At 40.3% G+C, this 24069-nt stretch overlaps 1 protein-coding gene across 1 annotated transcript; it reads left to right on the top strand.

Annotated features, from left to right (window-relative positions):
- Window positions 1-3548: 3548 nt before the first annotated feature.
- On the top strand, window positions 3549-23740 carry LOC307018338 (nardilysin-like). Its single transcript, XM_079648551.1, has 31 exons — window positions 3549-3697; window positions 5861-6091; window positions 6619-6895; window positions 7552-7633; window positions 7760-7913; window positions 8281-8354; window positions 8595-8690; window positions 8830-8952; window positions 9890-9947; window positions 11276-11349; window positions 11595-11664; window positions 12996-13073; window positions 13173-13293; window positions 13422-13480; window positions 13781-13835; window positions 14134-14238; window positions 15027-15150; window positions 15469-15555; window positions 15647-15766; window positions 16365-16416; window positions 16516-16666; window positions 17609-17736; window positions 18587-18749; window positions 19212-19243; window positions 20364-20502; window positions 20739-20786; window positions 20979-21031; window positions 21113-21196; window positions 21276-21483; window positions 22071-22160; window positions 22541-23740. The coding sequence occupies exons 2-31, from the start codon at window positions 5889-5891 to the stop codon at window positions 22760-22762; spliced, it is 3330 nt and encodes a 1109-aa protein (XP_079504677.1). The 5' UTR covers window positions 3549-3697; window positions 5861-5888; the 3' UTR covers window positions 22763-23740.
- Window positions 23741-24069: the final 329 nt, after the last annotated feature.

Below are 24069 nucleotides of genomic sequence, written 5' to 3'. Positions count from 1 at the left end.
GCAAAATTCTGTTCCAGAAGCTTTGGGTCTGTAGCCGAGCCACTATGCGCTCCTGACCAAAATGTCAACCTATTTTTTCCAGGTATTTGTTTCATTATATCTGGGTGGTAGACGTGGGGCAGCACAACTTGTGAATTAAACTGTGTGTTGTCTAAGCAGTAGAACTGGCTCAAATGTGTCTTATTTGCTGGACTGCATGGGGAGACTGTTACCCATGGTGAGTGCGCGCTGCTGGCCTCCATCCATGTCCTGATAGGGCCAATATCTGGATCAGTCTCCTTAGCTTTCCGCAGTTCCTATGGACTCTAGCCGCAAAATAGGTCAGTAGTGTTGTTGGTCATCAGCTAGATTTTTCCATAATTTACATTGTCTATTTCAGCAGGTGAAGCTTCACCTACCCCCATTGGCCTCGCTGCTGTGGAAGCTGAAGATCTCTCTACCCCCACTGGTCTCAGCGTCACCTGGTTAATGTCAGAGTCCAACTGGAACTGCACAGCATGATGAATAAAGCTCACAGGAGGGGCATGGCATCTTACATGAACAAGACTGGCGAAAGGGTCTCCTCGAGAGGTTTTCTCCGTTGCCGTGTAACCGGCCGGTATGATTGACAAACTCAAAGTCTCTCCATCCACCTGGCAGGCTGTCCCTCATCTGCTAGCCGCGAAGGCTGTTGTGGTCGGTGCGCACTGTGAAGCACAGTTCACCATTGTGTAGTGCAGTTATTCATTACAGTTTTGGTCAGTTTACGACTCCCAGATGCCAGCATGCACTCCCTGCCTTGCTGAACTGGAGCCATTTCCCACATCACTCACGATGGTGTCAAGTGTCATGTTGCATTGGTAAAGTGGATAACCCAAGACTGGGGCTGTGGTCAGCAAACATTTGTATTTGCTGAAAACTGCCTGACATTCCACAATTCACTGAAAATGGGCATATTTTTTGTCAGGGCATGGAGGGGCTCAGCCACAGAAGCAAAGTATTTAACAAACCACATGAAGTATGATGCAGGACCGGAATTCTTCCAGCATGCTGAACAATTTAGCAGTGGAGAGGATCTTGTCCCAACCCTTGGTCCGGCAGTGGCTCTGTCAGTAGGGGCTTGGACTGGGAGCTGTAGGGTTGCCAGTTCAAGTCCCCGAACAGACTTAAAGTATGGAGTGTGGACTGCTACATGGAGAGGTCCGAGTTCACCTCCTGCCCTGCTGTGGTTCCCTTGAGCAAGGCCCCAGACAACACCCGCACTCCCACTGCTCTTACTAGACTCCTGGTACTAGGATGGGTACACATTTCACTGTGTGTGCTCTGCATGTGTGACCATTAAAGAGGGTTTCATCCCTCCCAATATATTATTATTGTGTCTTGGATGTGGGGTAGTGCTTACGTATATATCCTATATATATCCTTTTTGCAGACCATCACCATAGGCAACGTCCAGCTGCTGTGATTGCGGAGAGCCAGTCCTGCCTTCAGGCTATTTTGTATCTGCTTGTTGGCACTTATTTGTTTCTCTTACTAGGAACCATGGGAGGTTCAAGTCTGCACTGGCTGGACTGTGTCTTCAGGCTGTACAGCCTAGGCAGGTCAAAGAAAACCTGCAACGGCCCCCTTTTTTGATAGTTATGGGAACGTTAACGGGATTGAAGATGCGTAGGGGGACAGTCTTAGAGCATTGAGTTTCCAAGAGGTATTGGGCTACCAGCAGTTTCAGTTTTTCAACAAAACCCTGGGTGGGTCTAAGCATTACTTCCCCTTTCATTTGTTCTTTTCCCAGCAAAGCCCTGGAGAGGCTCCAATACGTCCAGAACTCTGCCGCCAGGCTTCTCACCCGCACCAAGCCCTGGCAACACATCACCCCCACCCTCCTCCATCTTCACTGGCTGCCGATCAAGTCCCGGATTCAGTACAAAACACTCCTCCTCACTTACAATCTCTCCATTCACCCGTTGGTGACAGGGCGTTCAGTGTTGCGGCCCCCACCATCTGGAATGTACTTCTTGCTGAGATCCGCAATGCTGCTTCCCTGGCCATCTTCAAGTCATCATTAAAAACTCACCGGTTCACCATGGCCTTTGAGCCCTAACCCTTCACAGTCAGGGGGAATGTGATGGGTTAGGGGTCAAAGGCCATGGTGAACCGGCATGGTGAGTGGCTTCCACTCCTACTGCTATTTATTTAATTTTTTACTTTATGATTTGCCCAGATGAGGTTAGGCACTGCAGCCAATGCGTCATGATGGCTTAAAGCTTTTGCTCAGACTGACACAATTCAGCACCATACTGAGTGTTTTATACACATGTGAGCAGGGCAGATGAATGAAGAGTACATGGTTCTTTTTTCCCCCATTAGCACATAGATGGAATTTTTGTGTGTGAGAGAGCGGTGTGTATGTGATATTAGAGCCTACATCGTGGTGCATATGTTTATCATGGTAGTTATTGAGTGTTCATTTGTAAGGGTTTTTTGTTTTTGTGTACAGTATCTTTGACGGAAGTGAGACATTTTGAACATCCATGTCAGGTGAGATACAGTACGTGTTTGTTCACAATAAATTCCATGATAAAAGGGAAGACAAGAAGACAAATATTTGTGCATTTATTCTTAAATATTGAAGATTGGAAAAAAAACAATAGCCTGCCAAATATAGCTGGCAGGTTTTGTGTGTAACTCCTTCCCATGTGTCTTCATATTTATATGAAAAAAATAAAATAATAATATTGACATTGTCTTCATATGATTCTTTTTTAAAGTGAATTTGTAAATGGTAGATTTGGAAATTATAATGGTGTTGAGTATGAATTAATTTGTTATGCTGTGTATACCACGGACAAAATAGAAGGTTAATGTAAACTTGTTGTCTAACAATTCCCTCCTGTAAAGGCGAGAAGCACAAACTGATTGTACAAAAATATTGTGAATGTTTGTATATTATAGATGCAATTTAGTAAAATAAAAATAACAATCTTCATAATAGCATTTTAATGTAATTATTTTTCCTGAGTGTCTGTGTTTTTTTCAAATAATTTCAACACTCTTCTATCTCTACTTGCATACTGTAACCACCAGTACTTGGTGGCGAATGTAACAAATGCATTCCTTGATTAAAACCATATACAAACAGAGAAAAATAAAAATTATGAAAAATATATGAAAATAAACAAAAATAAATAAAACATATAAAAAAGGTTTTACATTTTCTTTGAAAAGATGGAAGTATGAAACTTTTATAAGTAAGTGTACTACAACTACTATCCCTGCATTTTCTTAGAATGAAGAAAATAGAAGGAAATAAAATAGACATAAATATATTATCAGACGTAAGGAGTAAACATGTGCAATAAAAGATCAAAGATTATGTTTGAACGTTTGAACATATACAAAATAATAAAATATGATATAAACATTAGCAGTGAATCAATCATCAATGCTTGCTATCTGAACCTATTATAATATATTAGGATATTTTCAGTTTATTAATGTTGTATTCATTATAAACTATATCCATATCCATCACTACTCTGTTTTTCAGTCAAACTCAATCTCTCGTCATAGATTCCACCAATCAGACAGCCCGTTTGTTTGTGATTGATTTGGTTTCAGCGAATCAAAGGCTTTGTTTTGACTAACCGCTATCTAACCAAAGCTAGGCGGCTGTACTGAAACGGTTACGTCCATAAACATTAAGCTGGCAGAAACAAAGGTGAGAGCCTCCTTATGTCAAAGTATATCAAACGAAACTGTTATGTCATGATTTAGAGTTTAGACGAAGCTAGCTGGCTTGTTAATGGCTACACAACACGACTCGTAATGTAGCCACTGTGGCTAAACTAGCTGTTTAACAATCTATGTTAAAATGGTTATTCTCAATAACAGGATTACCCAAAACCATTATCAGCTAACGCTAACGAAGCCGGTAGCCGTTGAGCCAAAGCCAATGTAGCCTACTATTCGATTTAGTGGTCTAAGCAAGTCACTGCCTTACTGAAGTAGCAGCGGTGATGGTATGAAGATGTTTTTAAGTTAGCTCAAACAGTTAGCTTGCTAGCTTCCCAGCAGTTCCTGTTGCGATATGTCATGTCCCTTATAATAGCAACACACATTAACGTGAGGCTCAGTCCACAACAGCGCCGTACCATCACTTCCCATGTTTCTGACATTTTCTTTCTTACATTTTTTATCGACGAATCGTACATGTTAAATGTTTTGACTCCAATAGTTTTTATAACAGGAGAAGATACATCTGATCCTGTTACTACATTGTTAAAGGTTCATCTTTGAAAGTCAGTTATTCTCGTAATATTATTCTCTACTTACAAATGGGCACGAATAGATATTCTTCATGTTAAAATAAATATGTGTACACCGGAGCATCACACCCATGTCATGTGTCTGTTGAATATGTAATTATTAACCTAATCGGATTTAGGAATCTGCCAGAGGGACTTTAGCGCCAAGCAAATTATTATTTAATAACTGATTTATTGAAAGGTTTGCAATCTATGTATCTATGTTACAAAAGTAATCCCATAATTGTATGCACATTAAAAGAGTTTCTATTCAATGTAATAATTCCTCCTCTCCGCCCTGGCTTTGAAAAGACTGTATAAGTGAATCCTTTTAGATTTAGAACGTTATCCACATTCTTTGATATGTACAAATATGAATATCAGCATTCTGACTTATACATTTACATTTGTTATGTCTCCCTCTTTATACTCATAGTGGTCCTTTAATCAGTTGTTTTGTTTTAACATTTCTGTTACAAATTCCTCGGATTACTTTTGTAGCAAAATATTTTCCTTCACTGAAATAAGGGCCACAGGAGTACATACTATTTAGTTAACCAGTAGGAATTGGTACAATAGGATAATATTGATAGTTCCAAAACATTCACAAATGTTAGAAAAATACACTCTTTGCACACTCTTATATTTTGTTGGACAGCCTTTATCTTTGAGTGTGGCATAATTTCGATAAGCTTCTGCAATGTCACAAAATGTATTTCTGTCCCGAGTTACATCCATTTTCCGCCAAGATCTTGTATTTATGATTGGAGAGCCGCCCCGCAAGTCTTCTCCAGCACATCCCAAAGACACTCAATGGGGCTAGGGTCTGGACTTCCATGTGTAGAAAGGTTGTCTCCTGCTCCCTGAAGCACTCATTCTCAATGTGAGCCCCCCTGGCATTGTCCTCTTGGAATATGTCCGTCCCATCAGGGAGGAACAACTCCATTGATGGAAAGACCCGATCATTCAGTATATTCAGGTAGTCAGCTGACCTCATTCTTTGGGAACGTAGCTGAACCTAGACCTGACCAACTGCAGCTGCCCCAGACCATAATACTGCCCCCACATGCTTGTACGGTAGGCACTAGGCATGATGGGTGCATCACTTCATCCGCCTCTCTTCTTACCCTGATGCACCCATCACTCTGGAACAGGCTAAAGCTGGATTCATTGATTTGGTTTTAATAATGCGTTGGACAGTTCTTAAAGTTCTCAACCTGATTTGATTAGTTTCAGAAATCTCCTTCGTTGTTTTCTTTGCTTGATGCAGGCCAATGATTCGACCCTACTGAAACTGATTAACATCCTTTCCACGACCACAGGATATGTCTTCCGACAAGCTTGTTTAAGAAATGAGAATCTACTCACTGCATCAGCTAGGGTTAAATAAGTTGTTGCCAGCTGAAATATATATTAATCACTTCAGTAATTATCTAATGGAAGGCTCTTACAGATTTGCTTAAATCCAGTTGGTGAATTTGACGAGCAGTGTAGCTAAATGGTTATTGATGGATAGATTTTTTTTAACATTTTGACAGAAACTAATTATTTACCTGTGTGCTTTCCTGCATCCCTAGCGCTGTCATTCCAGAGGACTCTGTCAACATGCCTCAGACCAACAAGTCAGTTAATGGTTGTGGTGCTCAACTTGAGGCTTCTGCCCCAGACCAGGGTGAGCCACCGCCACCGCCACCACCACAGGAAGTCGGATATCAGGTGGCTGCTGCGGATGGAGGTCAAAGAGTGCCTACAGAAGACCAGGGGGACTTGGATATCATCAAATCTCCCAGTGACCCTAAGAAATACAGGTGGAGATGGCTTATACATTTTATTTGAGAATGAGATAGTATACTCTCTCTTGATATATTATAATAAGTACTATTTTAACTACTTTTTGTTGACCAGTTTGGAACGTCAAGTCCAGATGCGGTGGTAGCAGTAACATGCAGAACAGAGAAGCAATGCTCCCACAAAGGCAGTGAATAACAATACAGGATAAAATATATTTCAAAAATCTGCTTAACAAATGTTTTATGAGGACTGAAATGCATTCATCAGGTTTGTTAGACTTCACTGATACACACAATGAGCTTTGGTAAGAAACACCTAATGTAGAAATATGTTTTTTTTATTCAAAGGAAAACTTCTCTTGAACCAGTATTTATAAAAGTCCCAGGGTGCAAATGATGTGCGTAAGCTATTAAATGCTAAATTAATGTATTGTAATCTAATGTAACTTAACAAAGCAACTTGTGTCTTTACAGTTACTACGTTACGTTTTTCTCCTAAAGACATCCTAAGCTTTGTGTTTAAAATATTCTCCCACTCTTTGCAGATACATTGAGCTGAGTAACGGCCTCCGAGTTCTCCTTATTTCCGACTTCAGTGGGGAGAATGGGGCAGAAGGAAGTGAAAATGGAGAAGCCAACGGGAAGATAGAAGATGGAGAGGATGAGGAGGAAGAAAGCAAAGGTGAGGAAGAAGAAGATTCTGGTGAGGGCTCAGAGGAGGATGAGGAAGAGGACCAAGAGGAGGAGCAGGACAGCGACTTTGATGAGCTGGACGAGGAGAATGCAGGGAAGAAGAAGAAGAAAGGGATCTCTGAGAAGCAGGTGGGGGGGTGAACATTTCTATCCCTGAATGTACTTATTTCATATATATTTAGGATTCAGTTCACTATTGTATTAAAAGAAAAAACAAAAGCCTGCAGATGTTATATATTTTTCTTGTTAAAAAATCTCGTGTGCATATCTGCTGCCCCGGTTACTCATAAAAGCACCAAATGTGGATTCATCCGCCATTGGAAGTAGTCCCCAATGAATTAAACTACAAATGTGTGATGTATTTTTAAATGTATTGTTGAATAATGAAAGTTATGATTTCATTTTATTGCCCGTCAGTGGATACTGTTAGTGGTTTTTAGTGAAGTTTAAGTTTATCTATTTATTTGTAATTTATATACCCTTAATAGTCCCAGAGAGGGGGACATTTACATTCTGCATTTGACCCATCGTAGTCTTAGGAGCAGTGGGCTGCCATTATGTACGGCGCTCGCGGAGCAGTGTAGGGAACATGCCTTGCTCAGGGACACCTCGGTAGCACTTGGACTTTCGGGGGCTTGAACTGGTGACCTTCCAGTTCCCGAGCCAAGTCCCTGTGGACTTCGCCACCACCGCCCCAAATATAAAATATCTTTCAGTATTCCTAGGCGACCGGAAAAGTGTTAAATGATTGGATACAAGCTGAAAATGTGTATATTTGTTTCCAGGCTGCAGCTGCTCTGTGCATCAGTGTTGGGAGCTTCAGTGACCCAGAAGATCTGCCTGGCCTCGCCCACTTCCTGGAGCACAGTGAGTCCAGTTAATGCTGCATCTTGATAGTGTCTTAGAAACACGAGAAAATAATTGTATTTTTGTGGCTAAAATTCTCTTCTCCTGATTTCTTAACCTTTTTATTCCCTACTCTCTAATGTGCAGTGGTGTTTATGGGCAGTGAGAAATACCCAGCGGAGAACGGCTTCGACGCCTTCCTAAAGAAGCATGGCGGAAGCGACAACGCCTCCACTGACTGCGAGAGAACCATCTTTCAGTTGGACGTGCAGAGGAAACATTTCAGAGAGGCACTTGACAGGTGAGGCTGGATCAGAGAACCACCTCGTCTGTGACCTAATTGTATGGGTTTGTCTAAAAAACTAAACAAAAAAAACTAAACTGGATAATAATAATAATAATGAATTTGATCTATGTAGCACCTTTCAAACTGTTAGAACAAAAATGAAATTACATAAAGGCCCTTCTAAAAGCTTTTTTAAAAAAAAAGAGATTTAAATAAGCAGACGGAGTTTGCAACCCTGATCTCCTCAGGCAGGTTGCTCCTAAGTCCAGGAGCCCGGACAGCAAAGGCTCTGTCCCCTTGTTTGTTTCTCTATTTTCTAGTGATATTGACCCTTTTCCAACATTATAACCTCTTAATAATAGTTTACATTTTTTTCTTCCAGATGGGCTCAGTTCTTTATCTGTCCTCTGATGATAGAAGATGCCATCGACAGAGAGGTGGAAGCTGTGGACAGTGGTGAGTACTCTACACTGATGCCATCTACACAATGTCACATTCCCCGTGTACTCAGATACTCTCAACACCTTAACACTGAACTATTTCCCCTTTCATTTGCCTTTGAGTTTGAATCACTTTTATGCTCCAAATGTTCTGCTATACTAGGTAGTACTACTACCCACCAGACTTTCGGCTCGAGTCACACTATTTTTCAGATTTCTTCTTTATTCATGTCACTTTTCTAATTTCCTGTCTCAGAGTACCAGTTAGCGAGGCCTTCTGACTCGCATCGAAAGGAGATGCTGTTTGGGAGTCTTGCTAAACCGGGCCACCCTATGAGAAAGTTTTGCTGGGGTAAGAATAACGTTCTTTTTTTGAAATGCTCAACATTTTTTCACTAAATCTTTTTCAAGTCTTATTCTAAATGTAGGGTTTATAAAGTCCTGTTTCTGAGTTGATGGGGATGTGAAGAAGTGGTTTGATTTTCTCTCAGGTAATGCTCAGACTTTGAAGCACGAACCCAGAGAGAAGCAGATCAACACCTACCAGAGGCTCAGAGACTTCTGGAGGAGATATTACTCCGCTCATTACATGACGCTAACTGTGCAGTCCAAAGGTAATCACACACTCCTCCTGCCCCTCCTACACTCTCCTATCCTGTCTCATTCCCTGTTTCATTATCCTCCCCTTAATTCTCCTACTCCTCTCCTCCCTTGATTCCAATCTTCATTCCTCCTCCTCTCCTTTTTCATTGTCCTACACCTCCTCCTCCTCCATCTCTCTTGAGATAGCAATCCCTGATGATTATGTTTTTCGGTGACAGGGGGAAAAGTCCTTTTTTACTTAATCTGACGGACAAAATCTGAAGTCCACCAGAGTCATTTGAAGGATTTGTCTGTGGCTTTGGGTCTGCCATAACTTTGAAGTCATTCGGAGGAGGGGAGGGTACTTGACACGCAAGTCAGCGCACGTCGGTGTGCTTCCAGGATCTCTGCATGCTCAGCACCGAATCGCCATCGTCACATACTGTACCAATCTATATCATTAACCTGAGTTGTCCCGTGAATGTGTGCAAATAAGCTACTTCTTGCCACCGCTTCGTTTTGCGGCATTGTTGAAGTGATTTCCTCACTACATTTCCTATTTTCATATTTTTCCAACCATACACACGCACGCACGCACACACACACACACACACACACACACACACACACACACACACACACACACACACACACACACACACACACACACACACACACACACACACACAAAAACACACACACACACTCACTCACTCACTCACTCACTCACTCACAAACACACTCAGTCTACCTGTGATACAAATGCCTCTTAAATATGGTACATGTAGGTGTCATGTACAGCAAGGCCTGCTTCGTGAAGGGTTTTTAGGGGCCGCTATAGAGCCACCTTCAAAGTCTAGCAACAGTAAGTTCCTGTGGTCAGAAGGGGGCGCTATGACTGTGATTGAACTTAAGGTTTCAGCTGCAGCTTAGATGTTCTGCTTTCTGACTGTGTACTTTGTTGTTTAGAAACTCTAGACACTCTGGAGCAGTGGGTGAGAGAAATCTTCAGCAAAGTTCCCAACAAGTAAGTGTACTACAACTACTATCCCTGCATGAGTAAAGCAATTCAGTTTACAAGATATTTGTATTGTTCACCAGAAAATTTGATGTACACAACATGCCTACAACTTTGGAAATGCCAAATGTTTTTTTATTGTTAAACAAACAATAAATAAAAGAAAATAGAAACTTGAGCGTGCATAAATATTCACCCACCCCGGTATTTTTTTTTTATTATTAACAAGAAGCATCTGCTGATGAAATAGATCTCAGAAGACCTACGAATAGAATTGTTGATTTTCTTAAAAGCTGGAGAGAGTTAGAAAGTCATCTTCACAAGTTAAGCTATTTATCAATCCATATTTAGACACATTTTCTATAAAAGGAGCTAATTTAAAAGTGTGTCAATGCTCCCTAGAAAAAAGTATTCTCAAGATTATCATGATATCCTACAAGACACTCAGCCGAGGTTGGGTGGTGCAGCAGGACAATGACCCTAAATATTGAGGTAAATGTAGTACAAAGAAAATCTGTTGATTAGAGTGGTTCAGTCAGAGGCTAGACCATATCCCAATAGAAATGCAGAGATGCAGCGCCACCGAGGGATTTACCAGCCGACAAACGGAGAGACAGACGGGGACTCAAGCTTTTTTAATATCTTTTTTTACGTCTTGTGAATCCTTACTGTCTTTTTTTTTCACTCTCACTTTGGTGGACATCAGATTACTTTTAATGACCAATTAATGCATAAAACCAGGAAATTCCAAAGGGTTCACATACTTTCTTGCCACTGTTCTTTATCTATTATTCCTTCAATACTGACCAAAAGTAAAATTGTTGCCTTATCTGACAAGAGCACTTTTTGTTCATATGCTTTTTTTTAACCAAATGATTTTCTTATTTTTCTTTATTATCAATGGCTTTTTTCTTGCCACATGTCCATAAAGCCCAGCTGAATGGAGTGTCCTGTATGTCATAAAGTTGTCCTATGTACTATGATCTACAAGCTCCTTCAGGGGGACATTTGTGTCCCTGTTGCCTCTTGGTTGAATGCCCTCCATGCACGGTGAGTTTGGGGGCGGTCCCTCTCTTGGCAGGTTTGTTGTGGTTCAATATTCTTTTCATTTTTGGTCTAAAGGATTTAATGGTGCTCTCTGGGATGTTCAAAGTTTGTCCACCTGTCTGGAGAGCTTGTCAGTCTTCATGGTGCGATTTGCTTGCTTGGTGGCCGCCTATGCTCAGTTTTATAGGGACTAGACCCCAGTACATGGGCAATACTAACGACAATCAGGCAAAAACTAATCCTGTAAATGAAAAAAAAAAGATTGATGTTTTGTGTTTTCTTGTGTTTAGTGGGGAACTCAAGGCGGACTTCTCTCACCTCCTGCAGCCGTTTGACACTCCAGCCTTCAACAAACTCTACAGAGGTCAGAAAGTATTGGCATTATATTATATGTATGTTATCATATAAATAGGTTAGAATCCCACGGCCCCTACATGTGTATATGTTATTATCAAATATCAATATGTTAATATGGTATGAAAAGAAACTGCCCTTTTGTGTTTCTATAACAGCTTTTTTTTTCACATCGGCCTAAGATGAAATCAGAAGAATCATCAGTCTCATTTTTTATTAAAAACATACTGACACATATCCGCATGTGTTTTGCAGTGGTCCCTGTGAGGAAGGTTCATGCTCTGAACATCAGCTGGGCCGTACCACCGCAGGGGAAACATTACAGGTGCGTCATTGTTTAATACTTGCATTAGAACATCGACCAAAGAAAAATGTACAAACATGTGCAGAGGCAGGTTTTAAAAAATGTTTTTCAGAAAAAGCAGGATTAACACTGGACCCAATGTGCTGCTAAACAGGAGCTCTTACATCTCCTCTGTCACTCTTTTTCTCCATCCTAATTTATCATTTGTCTACGGTTGGATTTATTTTTTATTTTCTCTGGAATAATAAGTCATTAGTGATGGGAGAAATACTCAGATCTTGTCCTTTAGTGTAGTAAGAAAAATATTATCAAGAGAATGATCTGTAGTAATTGTAGAAATAAAATATAAATAAAAGTCCTGCATTTGAAGTAAGTATTTATTCTATACAAAAAGTACTTGGTATCAAAATAGTAATTTTCGGACTATAAGCCGCGCCTTTTTTCCCATTTTTCGACGCTGCGGCTTATATAACAGTGCGGCTAATCTATGGATTTTTACAGCTAACGGCCACCACCTTTAACTCTATGGGCTCTATGGCCGGTCCGAGCCCCCCACCTTTAAGCGGCGGGTTCCAGCAGGAAAAGCTGGAGGCCAGAAAAGAGTGAGACAGGAAGCGCGCAAAAGTAAAAGTGGAACCGAGAGTGGTACGAGAGACAGAACGAGAGCAAGACAGACAGACATTACGAGAGCGAGACAGTTTGTCCCCGTACCACTGGTTGAAAACCAGTGCTGTAGATCACTGCCGGTACGTGCACTGGGAGCGCACCGTTTAAGTTTGAAAGTTGAAAAGTTTGTGTGTCTGAAACGCTATGTGATACAGTACAGTTTACACAGCACAGTACATGTTCTGTAGCTACTATTGCACTAAATACGTTATGCAAATATGCAACTTGTTTGTTGAAATGTTAATAAATGGGAGCTTCCTCAAACAGCCATCTCTTCCCCGACAATCCCCTCTGTGCACGAACCCTTACATATGGTAATTAAACATTAAAACACCTGCGGCTTATAGTCCAGTGCAGCTTATATATGTACACATCATTCAATTTAGCTGCTGCGGCTTATATTCAGGTGCGCCTTATAGTCCGAAAATTACGGTAATTAATATTACTTTACATGTTGTTGCTGGCCCTGATGAACCTCATTCAACCTAACTTTACCACCATACTCCATATATAATTATATACTGCATTTTTTATATTTAATTGCAAAGGTTAGTTCATCAAAATGGTACTTCAGTGCAGTATTTAAATGAAACACACCACTACTGTTAGTGATGTTGCAGGCTGGTGTAGAGCACATTATCTCTCCAATCAGATAACTATTCACAAATGTTTATGTATTTTGGCAGAGTGAAGCCGCTTCACTACATCTCCTGGCTGATCGGACATGAAGGAACAGGCAGCATCCTGTCTCTGCTCAGGAAGAAGTGAGACATAAAGAAATGACTGATTAGAAACGGCAATAACTGGTAAATGCTTGCACAGGACTCATTGTGTAAACTGTTTGTCTTTGTGTGTGTATTCAGGTGCTGGGCTATGGCTCTGTTTGGAGGAAACAGCGAGACAGGTTTCGACCAGAACACCACCTACTCCATCTTCTCCATCTCCATCACCCTGACTAACCTGGGCTTCCAGAACTTCTACCAGGTCAACACCTCGTACAGCAACATGTACTGGTTAACCTTGACTGTTTAAAAAGTTACAAAAAATATAATTAGATTAAACAGTTTCGGTTTTTTTTACTTCTCAATGCTTTAATATTTGTCTCTGTGCAGGTTGTCCATTTGGTTTTCCAGTACCTACAAATGCTCCAAACTCTTGGGCCCCAGGAGAGGTAAGGCTCCTTACACACACACACACGCACGCACACGCACACGCACACGCACACGCACACACATGTTTTAGGTACGATTGGGCACTGCTGCAGAAACAGACCTTCATTTTTTGTTTTGTTTTATAAACTTACAGTTAATGTGTTGTTGAGAAAATAATACTTGAAACAACCTTTACACAAATATAAGAATTTGATATGTAATAAGATACAAATAAATGGTCATATAACTATTTCCCAGCCCCCTTTAAAGTAGTCAAAGTAGGCCAAAAGCTATAAAGCATATTATTGACTTTTTTCCAGGATCTATGAGGAAATTCAGAAGATAGAAGCCAACGAGTTCCACTATCAGGAGCAGGTACTGCTGCACAGACACACACTGTACACACGTCTCTGGATAAATGAATTTGCTTACAGCCAAACGACAGTTCAGTCAATAGATTAGATGAATCAGCCCTTCTCTGTGTTAATGTGTTTTTTTCCTAGGAAATAATGAATCTTCATTAAAACTACTAGTAGTTATGATGATGACAAGGATAGCAATAATTCATTTCATTCCTGTAAATCATCGCTAATATTAGAGAACATTAATTTGTATTTGATTAAAATGTGATTAGGAATTTGATGTTGTCTCTGGTTTGTTTCTGGACTGACAGACAGATCCCATCGAGTTTGTGGAGAACATCTGTGAGAACATGCAGCTGTTTCCCAAAGAGGACTTCCTGACTGGAGACCAGCTCATGTTTGAGTTTGACCAGGAGGTAACCATGACGTGGTCTGTTAGTAAGGGAAAGAGTCAAACAATCAACATTCAGACATGCTTGCCAGATTAACAAAAAAAGGTTATATCATATAAAGTGATAATAACTGTTTTTAAAGATTATTTTTAGGTCACCAGTGTCTTTACTGGTTAGAGAGAGTTGAAAGATGGAGACAGACGAGAGGACATGCATAAATTGTCCCTGGGTAAGGTTCGAACCCTTCGAAACCCCCTCCCACCTGGCTACCAAACCAATGTTCTTTCCCTTTGTTGTTTATATGTAAAGCTGGTTCAGTGTAACGCCCTCTGACACATTTCGTCTTACATTGCCGATAAGCACTTAGGTTCCCATTCATTCATACTGATCTTTTAAATTGGGCCAGCCTGGACGTTGAAGTGTGCATCAATCCTGCCCTTCCCCCCACCTTAAGGGCCTTTCGCAGGACCTGATTCGGGCCTTTCCACCTGGGAGAAAATGTGACTTTTTCAAGAATTTGTCTTGTACATTCTCGCCAGCTAGGAAAATATTTGTTTAAGTATTATGGAAGCCTATCAGACACACGCACATGAAACCATCTCAATATTTCAGTTTTTTGTCTTAGCATATTTAGTCATATACTCATCAGTCCATTGTAGTTTTGTGGGGCATCAAAGGCAGACCTGCTGTGATCATGGTCTTTGTTATTGTTCCTTTAATGATCCTTTAGTAGAGTTCTCTGTGTTAGAAGGCACATGCTGAGGAAACCCTTTCATAACCGTTTTGTGTTTTGACGTTTTTGTTGCTTCCAGGTCATTAGTGCCGCTCTTTCACTACTGACTCCTGACAAAGCAAACCTGTTGCTGCTGTCACCGGAGAACGAAGGTCACTGTCAACTCAGAGAGAAATGGTTCGGTACCTGCTACAGCGAGGAGGGTGCGAGACACGCACACACACTCAACACTCAACACAGACAGACACACCATAGCAACTCATTTACAGATATTTATCTTTGATATCTTGATGTACTTTGGTGGGATTAAGCCTTTATCTACTGTTTGTGAAGATTGTGAGAGTCAATTAATGCTGAGATTTAATTTCAGTTGACACAAACTAATTGTTTAACGAAACATTGTATTTATTTTGATGTAACGTGTGCAGGCAAGGAAAGCATTTGCTGCTTTACCAAACAACTTTCTGAAGACAAAAAAGTAATGATATATAACCTGGGATAATTTAGTTTTGTCTCATCAGACATCCCAGAGGAGTGGGCTCAGCGCTGGGCGGAAGACTTGGAACTCAACCTTGAACTCCACCTCCCCGCTGAGAACAAATATATTGGTCAGTACAAAGAAAGCAACACATGATGCTACAAAAGAGCTCCAACTAAAAACATAAATTCAAAATGATCTTCTTCTTCTTCATGGCACAGCGACCGATTTTGCTCTGAAAGCGTCTGACTGTCCGGACACAGAGTTTCCTGTCCGGATCGTGAACAACGAGCGAGGCTGTCTGTGGTACAAAAAGGACAACAAGTTCAAGATCCCAAAAGGTGAGCCGGAGGCAGGATTTGGGGTAAGCAAGGTCACTTCGGGGTTAACGCTGAGTTTTCGGTACTACGACGCTGGGGGACTTCTTCCAGCGCCCGGTGAGCAATGGGACTGAGGGGGGAAGGGGGCTGTCCGGCGCCTTGCTCAAGGGCACCACGGCAGGGCAGGAGGTGGACTGGGACCTCTCCAAGTAGCAGTCCACACTCCATATTTTAGGTCTGGTCGGGGACTTGAACCGGCGACCCTACAGCTCCCAATCCAAGCCCCTACTGACTGAGCCACTGCCGGAATACTGTACACCCACATCTGTAGCCCTTTCCCTTTCTTTTAATTTTATTTCATATTTGTAATATTTTATACATTTAGTTAAACTTCTGCACCATTTCATGTCTAAGATTCTTATATTGCCGTCCTATTTCTTATTATACATAATAGATTTGATTATTGTTTCAGGGAGCCTGAGATCTACAGCAAACGACTGGTTCTCTGTAACTGTTGTGCATATGTCAATAAATAATTGTACATTTCTAGCAAGGGTTTAAATTAACAACTCGTTCAGTAAAAAATAAGGTACAATTATGTGGTTTTCTGTCTTTTTAGCTTATATTCGTTTCAACCTGATCTCCCCGATGATTCAGAAGAGTCCTGACAAGTAAGAGTTTAAGAAAGACATTTGCTTGCATTCATCCTCGGCTTAAAGCCACAACAGGATGAATTGCTGTTCTGTTTAACAGTGTTCTTCCTCTTTCAGTCTGGTTCTGTTTGACCTCTTTGTGAACATCCTGGCTCACAATTTGGCCGAGCCAGCCTATGAGGCTGATGTGGCTCAGCTGGATTATAAACTGGTGGCCGGAGAGCATGGATTCGTTATTGGATTTAAGGGCTTCAACCACAAACTGCCGGTGAGGAGACTGTACACTCTAACATAGTGTGACATAGTTAGAGACAGAGTGGAGCATCTAGCAGCCAAGCAGGCATATCAAGTCCTTCAGGGGTCAGAAGCTAAAAGAGAAAGAAAGTTGGACTTGCAGTCATCAGGTGGACATAAAACCTCTATTATTAACCATCATGTTACCCTTTAACTTTAAGTAAGCTACTAATTGATAAGATCAACATATCAAATGTCTTAATGTTTGCTCACATTGTTTCCAAAACATCAATGAGGCATTCCGTTGCAGTGTCTGACATGTTTCTTTTATTTCCATCAACACATATATTGTAGTTTATTCTGAATGAATCCCACACACAATGTCCTGCTGGCCCAGATACGACTAAAGGACCAAATGTGGATTAATCCACCACTGAAAATAGTCCCCCAAAAAATGTGCTGATTAAAAACTACAGTGACACGCAGTTTTAAGGAATTATTTAGCCTTTGTTTTTATAAAATAATATATTTTTGAGGTCTTGGTAAAAAAAGGACATAAAGTATCAGCAGTTAAAGTACTTACTAGGCCGCAAAATAACCTCTGACATTAAAATGCTATTCATATTATTCTATGCCTATTTTTATTATTATTATTTATACTTAAACATTATTTTTCCAGCTGGTTGAGGTGCAATTTTACCTACCATGCTTTATATATGTTGTATATATATATTTGGTAGGTCCATTCTTAACTTAAATGTTTTTAGTGTAAATGCATTTTTAATTAACATTTTATTTTGTAAATAAGGCTTTCAGATTAATGTAGTGGAGTCAAAAGTAAAATATCTCCCATAGATTTAGTGGAGTAAAAGTATAATACAAACACATCAACAATTAGATTATAGTTATTATAGTTAATTGTATTATTTGCTTCATATGTACAACCACCCTGACTTCTCTCCCACTGCTTCTTTAGCTGCTGCTGAAGCTCGTCGTGGATCATCTGGCAGAGTTCAGCGCTGCACCGGGAGTCTTTAACATGTTCTCTGAGCAGCTGAAGAAAGCCTACTTCAACATCCTCATCAAACCTGAGAGACTGGGCAAGTATGTCCCACACACTGCAGACACACTCTGTAAACAGCCTTTCATTCCACCAACATAACGTATAGGGATTCACAGTATTTGGCAAATATCCGGATAACATTGTTGAATTTGCCATAACAATTACTCTAAATAAGTTAACACAAGAATCATTTCTGCTGATTATAGTATAATGCACAAATGCAAAACATTACTGGGATCAAAAGAAAAAGTTATTATTTTCAGCTATCTTATTTTGAACAAAATAAACATTGAACTGAACACAAAGGGCCTCAAAGAATGATGATAACATTTAAGAGTGCAGCTTTTTACTAATAGTTTCTTTATCACATTTAAATATATAGAATAATTATAATAATAATACAAATAAATGACAATTATAGCGCTTTTCTAAAAACTCAAAGACGCTTATATGCAATAGAAAGATGCTTAATATGCATTAAATACTCATATTTTAATTGCGGAGGGTACCAGGCTTTTATTTGAAGCAGGCTGGTATTTGAGACTTCCCTCTGGTTGAGAGTACGTTGGTCACATTTAAGTATTCGTTTTTTTTTCTGCTCCTGTTCGCCGCTTTGTGAAAGCTCTTTTGTTTTTTCAGTGTACAGCATACCTTCATTTGCTACCAAAGCAGTGTCTTGGTAGCTTAATAATACAATCTTCTTACATGTTTATTCAACACGGAAACAGGTGAATACAGCAATGTAGTCAAACCTATGAATCTTCTTCAACAAAATAGTTGATCATTTACCAAACATTGAGCAGTCAAACTGCAGGCAGATCCACTGAGGAGCAGCTGTATCCTTACAAATAGAGCAACAGTGATTTCAGTGTCGGCTTGCTTTCCCTGCAGGGACGTCCGTTTGAGGATCCTGGAGCACTGTCGCTGGTCTGTCATTCAGAAGTATCAGGCAGTCACTAAGGGTCTGACAGTGGATGACCTCATGACCTTTGTCACTGGGCTAAAGTCGGAGCTGTACACCGAAGGGCTGGTGCAGGGGAATTTCACCAGCACGGTGAGAAAGAGAGATCTGTGATGTGAAAAGCTAAACTAAACCCTTCAGAATCCAAATTGTTAACAAAGTTAGTTCAGCCAAGTTACAACAACTATTTCCCTTTTTAGTTTTGGTCCAGTATTTCTCACATCTGTCTCTGAAAGTACTCTATTAGATATCAACAATGAAGAGCGAACAAAGATATATGTTGAGGATGATAAGTTGTTAGTGTTTTAAAAGTGACTTTTTTGTGAGTTCCAATATATAATCTGAATTACATGAAGATGTTTGTTGTTAATTAAAAGTGTAGAAAGTAGAAACTGTTCCGGTAAAACTGTGACTTGTGTATCTTCAAATGCATTACAACTTAATGTTATAACCCACTCCTCTCTCATACAGATGCTTGTTCCACTTGATTTATAAAATGTTCTCTTTGGGTAAGTTGTTGAGGTGTAATCTCATTCATGTCGTTTCCCCCAACAGGAGTCCAAAGAGTTTCTGCAGTACTTCATTGAGTGAGTATCCTGCTTATACAGTTTTTATAGTCCACAAACACGATCCTGGCGTAGGTTCCTGCTGAGTGGAGGCCATGTTGACAGCGTCGTCTACAGACCTGTTGGCTCTGTAGGCGAACTGCAGGGGGTCCAGGGGGAGGTCTGTGATGTTTTTGATGTGGGACAGGACAAGGCGCTCAAAGGACTTCCTAACCACAGAGGGGTGGGGGCGACGGGTCTGTAGTCATTGACTCCTTTGACCCTTGTTTTTTTCGGGACCGGGATGATGGTGGAGGTTTAGAATTATGCTGGTACGGCGGATGACTTATTAGCAAAATATACAATTTCTCAGTTGTTTGCAATTTACACCAGAGCTGTTTAAGTAGTTCAATGAAACTAATATTACTGAAAGAACACCCTGCCTATAGTGAAGCATGGTACTTAACTTAACTACTTAAACAGTTATTGTGTAATTAGTTTATTGCAAACAGCTGAGAAATGGTATATCCCAACAATAAACCTAATGTGCAATGGGGGTTGAATCATTTCGATTGCAACTGTACTTAAATGTTGACTATCAGAGTTATAACAAGTGTAATTGTTCTTAATTAACAAAAAATGCCAACAAATATTATTTAAGTGAGGGGGTGAAGGATCTTTGAGATTGTACAAAATAAAATAAATAAATAGGGCCTATATCTAAATCTATCCTTTGAAAGGAAACGCAAACAAAAAGCCCCACTATATATAGGCTAACACACAGCGTGATCTTTTTGCAGCATGATGACTGCAAAAAGATCATTACCTATTCCTTCTATATTTATTTGTTATTAATTCAGCCATTTCCAGTTTAGACTGGAATGTAATTATAAAATCAACAGTGTCTGTGCCAGTGTGATTTTTGAATGTATGTCTTTTTAAAAGTGTGTGTGTGTGTGTGTGTGTGTGTGTGTGTGTGTGTGTGTGTGTGTGTGTGTGTGTGTGTGTGTGTGTGTGTGTGTGTGTGTGTGTGTGTGTGTGTGTGTGTGTGTGTGTGTGTGTGTGTGTGTGTGTGTGTGTGTGTGTGTGTGTGTGTGTGTGTGTGTGTGTGTGTGTGTGTGTGTGTGTGTGTGTGTGTGTGTGTGTGTGTGTGTGTGTGCAGTAAGCTGCAGTTCCAGCCCCTGTCAGCAGAGGTCCCTGTGTTGTTCCGGGTGGTGGAGCTGCCTCAGAAACATCATTTCTGTAAAGTCAAGTCTCTGAACAAAGGAGACGCTAACTCTGAGGTCACTGTCTATTTTCAGGTGGGTGACCATCATGCTATTTCCCCAAACAAGACAAATTACAGCTGCAGTGTGGTTCAAACTAAAGCGTTAAACATCCATTTACTGTTCATTTTAACTGAGGAAATATCCCAATATGTCATGTTCTAAATGCTGAGTTCCTCCACGACATCAAAGTTACTGAAGTTAACTATTTCTGTTATGATGTTGACATTTCTTTTTATTCTCTTGTTGTATACATCTTGATTCTCTTGCAGTCGGGGCTGAAGAATCTCAGAGAGCATGCTCTGATGGAGCTGCTGGTGGTGAGTGTTGACATGTTTACTACGGCTCCACAGACACTAGTGACAAATACATGATTCTGAGTGTTAACTAACCTTTTCATTACCAAACCACATGAATTCCTATGATCTAATGGGAAGGGTTCATTAAAAGAATGTCATCTGAACCCTTCTTTATATACTGAAATGTGCTTTGATGTGGTTGTGCCTCCCCAGATGCACATGGAGGAGCCCTGCTTTGACTTCCTCAGGACAAAGGAGACGCTAGGGTTAGTTTGAGTCATATTAACTGAGCATAAAGATCACTCATGTGCACTTTAAAAACCCTTTCTTATCTCATTCCCCTCCAGGTACCAGGTGTACCCGACCTGCAGGAACACCTCTGGGATGCTTGGGTTCTCCGTCACCGTGGAAACACAGGCCTCAAAGTTCAGGTTAGTTGACCAACCTGTGTGTTTGACTCCTGAGTTGATTTTCTTTTTCTCTTTAAAACCCTCCTTTTCGTCCCCGCAGCACAGAGCTGGTGGACGCCAAGATTGAGGAGTTCCTGGTCAGCTTCGGGGCGCGTCTGTCGGCGCTGAGCGAGGACGCCTTCAGGACGCAGGTGACAGCTCTTATCAAGCTGAAGGAATGCGAGGACGCTCACCTGGGAGAGGAGGTGGACCGCAACTGGTTTGAGGTTGTCACACAGCAATACATCTTTAAAAGGCTCGACAAGGAGGTGAGACGCATTTGCTCTCTTCCATGTTCTGTCACAATACACACTGCCTTAATATCTTAAATGGTAAGCAAACATCTCCAAAGCATAGAAATCAACAATAATGTATACGATATAATAGAGTTAAGAGTAGGAATAGGATAGGACATTGATACAAATAAAAAAACAATAAAGTGAAATGATTGTTAGTCAAAGCTCTAATCTGGTTGAGTTTCATTTCTATTTGTTCAAACAGTTATTTTGTTTACCTTGTATGAATCTGTACTGTCCTGTTTTTCATTCTCAATCTGTTGCTGCTTTAATTCTAACTAGAGATAAATAAAGGTCCATCTTAACTTATTCATAGTTTCTGATTTACATTTATATTTTGTCGTCCACACTAACTGTAAATGATCTGCATTAGTTTGATCTAATCTAGTGTACCTAATAATAAACTTGACACTGAGTGAATATAAAGGGTAAAATATTCACTAAACTTTTCTCTGAATTCAAAGATACAGTAAAAATAAGGATGTATTTGTTTCTTTATTGCTAATGAAAGTGAGCCGGTCCTGACCTGTGGTTCTGACTTGCTGTGCTCGCCCCTGCAGATCGAGACGCTGAAGCAGTTCTCTCGGTTGGAGCTGGTCTCCTGGTTCCTGGAACACAGAAACAGCAGCAGCAGGAAGCTCAGTGTCCATGTAAGTGTGTGTTTGGGCATCGTAAACTTAGTTACAACTTTTGTTTGGAAGTCGGAAGTTCCTTTGTAAGACTTTCTTTGTTGAATCATTACAGAAAAATGCTCTGACAGAAATGATAGAAAGCTATATTTTGGGTCAACACCAAACATTAACAGCTAACAGAGATATTTCTTGAGAGTGGAAGAAATTGAAGAAATTCCCTCAATGCAGGATTAGGAATGATATAACATGGATAATGCTCGGAAGAAATTGGTTGTACACGCAGTTTTTTGTAAGTAACGCAAAACTAACCGGTACGATTCTTGTTTAGAAATATCATAAATATTTAGACAAATATGAACTAACAAAAGCTACTCGTTTGTTTTCCCCATCTCCATCAGGTGGTTGGTTTTGGGGTGAAAGAGAATGACCCCCCAGAACCAAGTGCCACCTGCAGCCCAGAAAGCATTGTCAACCCCCCCTCCTCGGCCTACGGTGAAGTGAGCGAGCTCACCTTCCTGATGGCCTCCTCGCCTTTGCTCCAGGACGCCACGCTCATCTCCGACATCCGAGCGTTCACCTCCTCCATCCCCCTCCACCCTTACTACAAAATCCTCAGCTAAGCCGCACACTGCAGACTGACATGAGAGAGCTAAAGACCTCTTCGCTGTCACATTAATAATACAGTTACCATGGAAACAGCTAACATTCTTATTTGATAAAAGAGGATACTGTTAGAATGCACATCATTTACTTTTACACGTGCTTAGATGTTGAGTTTAATGTACTCGCATAGACCTAAAGAAATAAAACATTGTAAAAAGCTGCTTTCATATACTGTGGGGAAAAAAGCTAAACTCTAGGTCCATATATAGCATCTCGTGGTTTATGATATCTGGAAAATAATAATGGAAACATGTAAATGCAAAAAATAATCACTTTTTAAAATGTAGCATAATGGCTTGACTGGCAAAAAATAACTAGTCATCATAGATAGTCATCTACGGTACTTTAGCCTACAGAATGTTTATAATTGAAAAAATAGGATGCCTAAGTATTTAACCTAGCTCAAACATAAGGATTTTTACCAAAAAACCATTTGCATCAGCTGTAAGTAAACACCTATTAAAAGTACAAACTGTTTAAACTTCAAGGCTAAATAGTTGTATTCTTGTTATTATTGTACCCTGCCCAATCACATGTTTTACACTGCCCATATTACCGATGCTCTCACTGTGCAACTACACTCCCATTTAACTGTTGCACCCTTACAGGAGGGGTGTGTTGGGAAGTATAACCTATAGCTATTTTACCAGTAATTAAAAAATAAATAATTAATTAGGCTTCTTTCCTTAAAGCAGGTTTTTACTTTACGTGAATCTGTGTTTTATTTGAGAAGCTGCAACGCATTCTGAAAACTAAAAGCAGCATGTTAGTCAGGGGTGTCAAACTCAAATACACAGTGGGCCAAAATAAAAAAATCGGTACTAGTCGAGGGCCGGACTGGTTCAATGTTTATTGCAAAACGTATCAAAATGAAACCTGAAACTAACGAAGCTTAAATGATTGCCAACATTAAACATTAAATAAATGAAAAATCAGTTGCATTGATTTCTTATGGCTCTATCTGCAGCTTTTCCGGAATCATTTCTTATGATTACATTTTTCCACAGGCCAACAACAGCTTCAGAAAAATGTCCCTCAACGAAAAAACCAAACCAAAAAAGTGCAAAAAGGAAACATACATTTAAACTAAATGTGCTGCTCTGTGATGCACACTAGTTCAAGCCAGATACTTGGCATCTCATCTTGGATGCAAGTTCATCAATGTTTGGGGTCAGGCTCTGAGCTGAGGATTGAGTGAAGGTTTGTTCATCAGTAAGACGACTCCTGTGTGAATTTGTGTTTATCGTCATCAAAGAGAACAGTT

The sequence above is a fragment of the Notothenia rossii genome (assembly GCF_949606895.1).
Source record: "Notothenia rossii genome assembly, chromosome: 1".
NCBI classification, from domain to species: Eukaryota; Metazoa; Chordata; class Actinopteri; order Perciformes; family Nototheniidae; genus Notothenia; species Notothenia rossii.
This window is presented reverse-complemented; position numbering and strand designations above follow the sequence as displayed.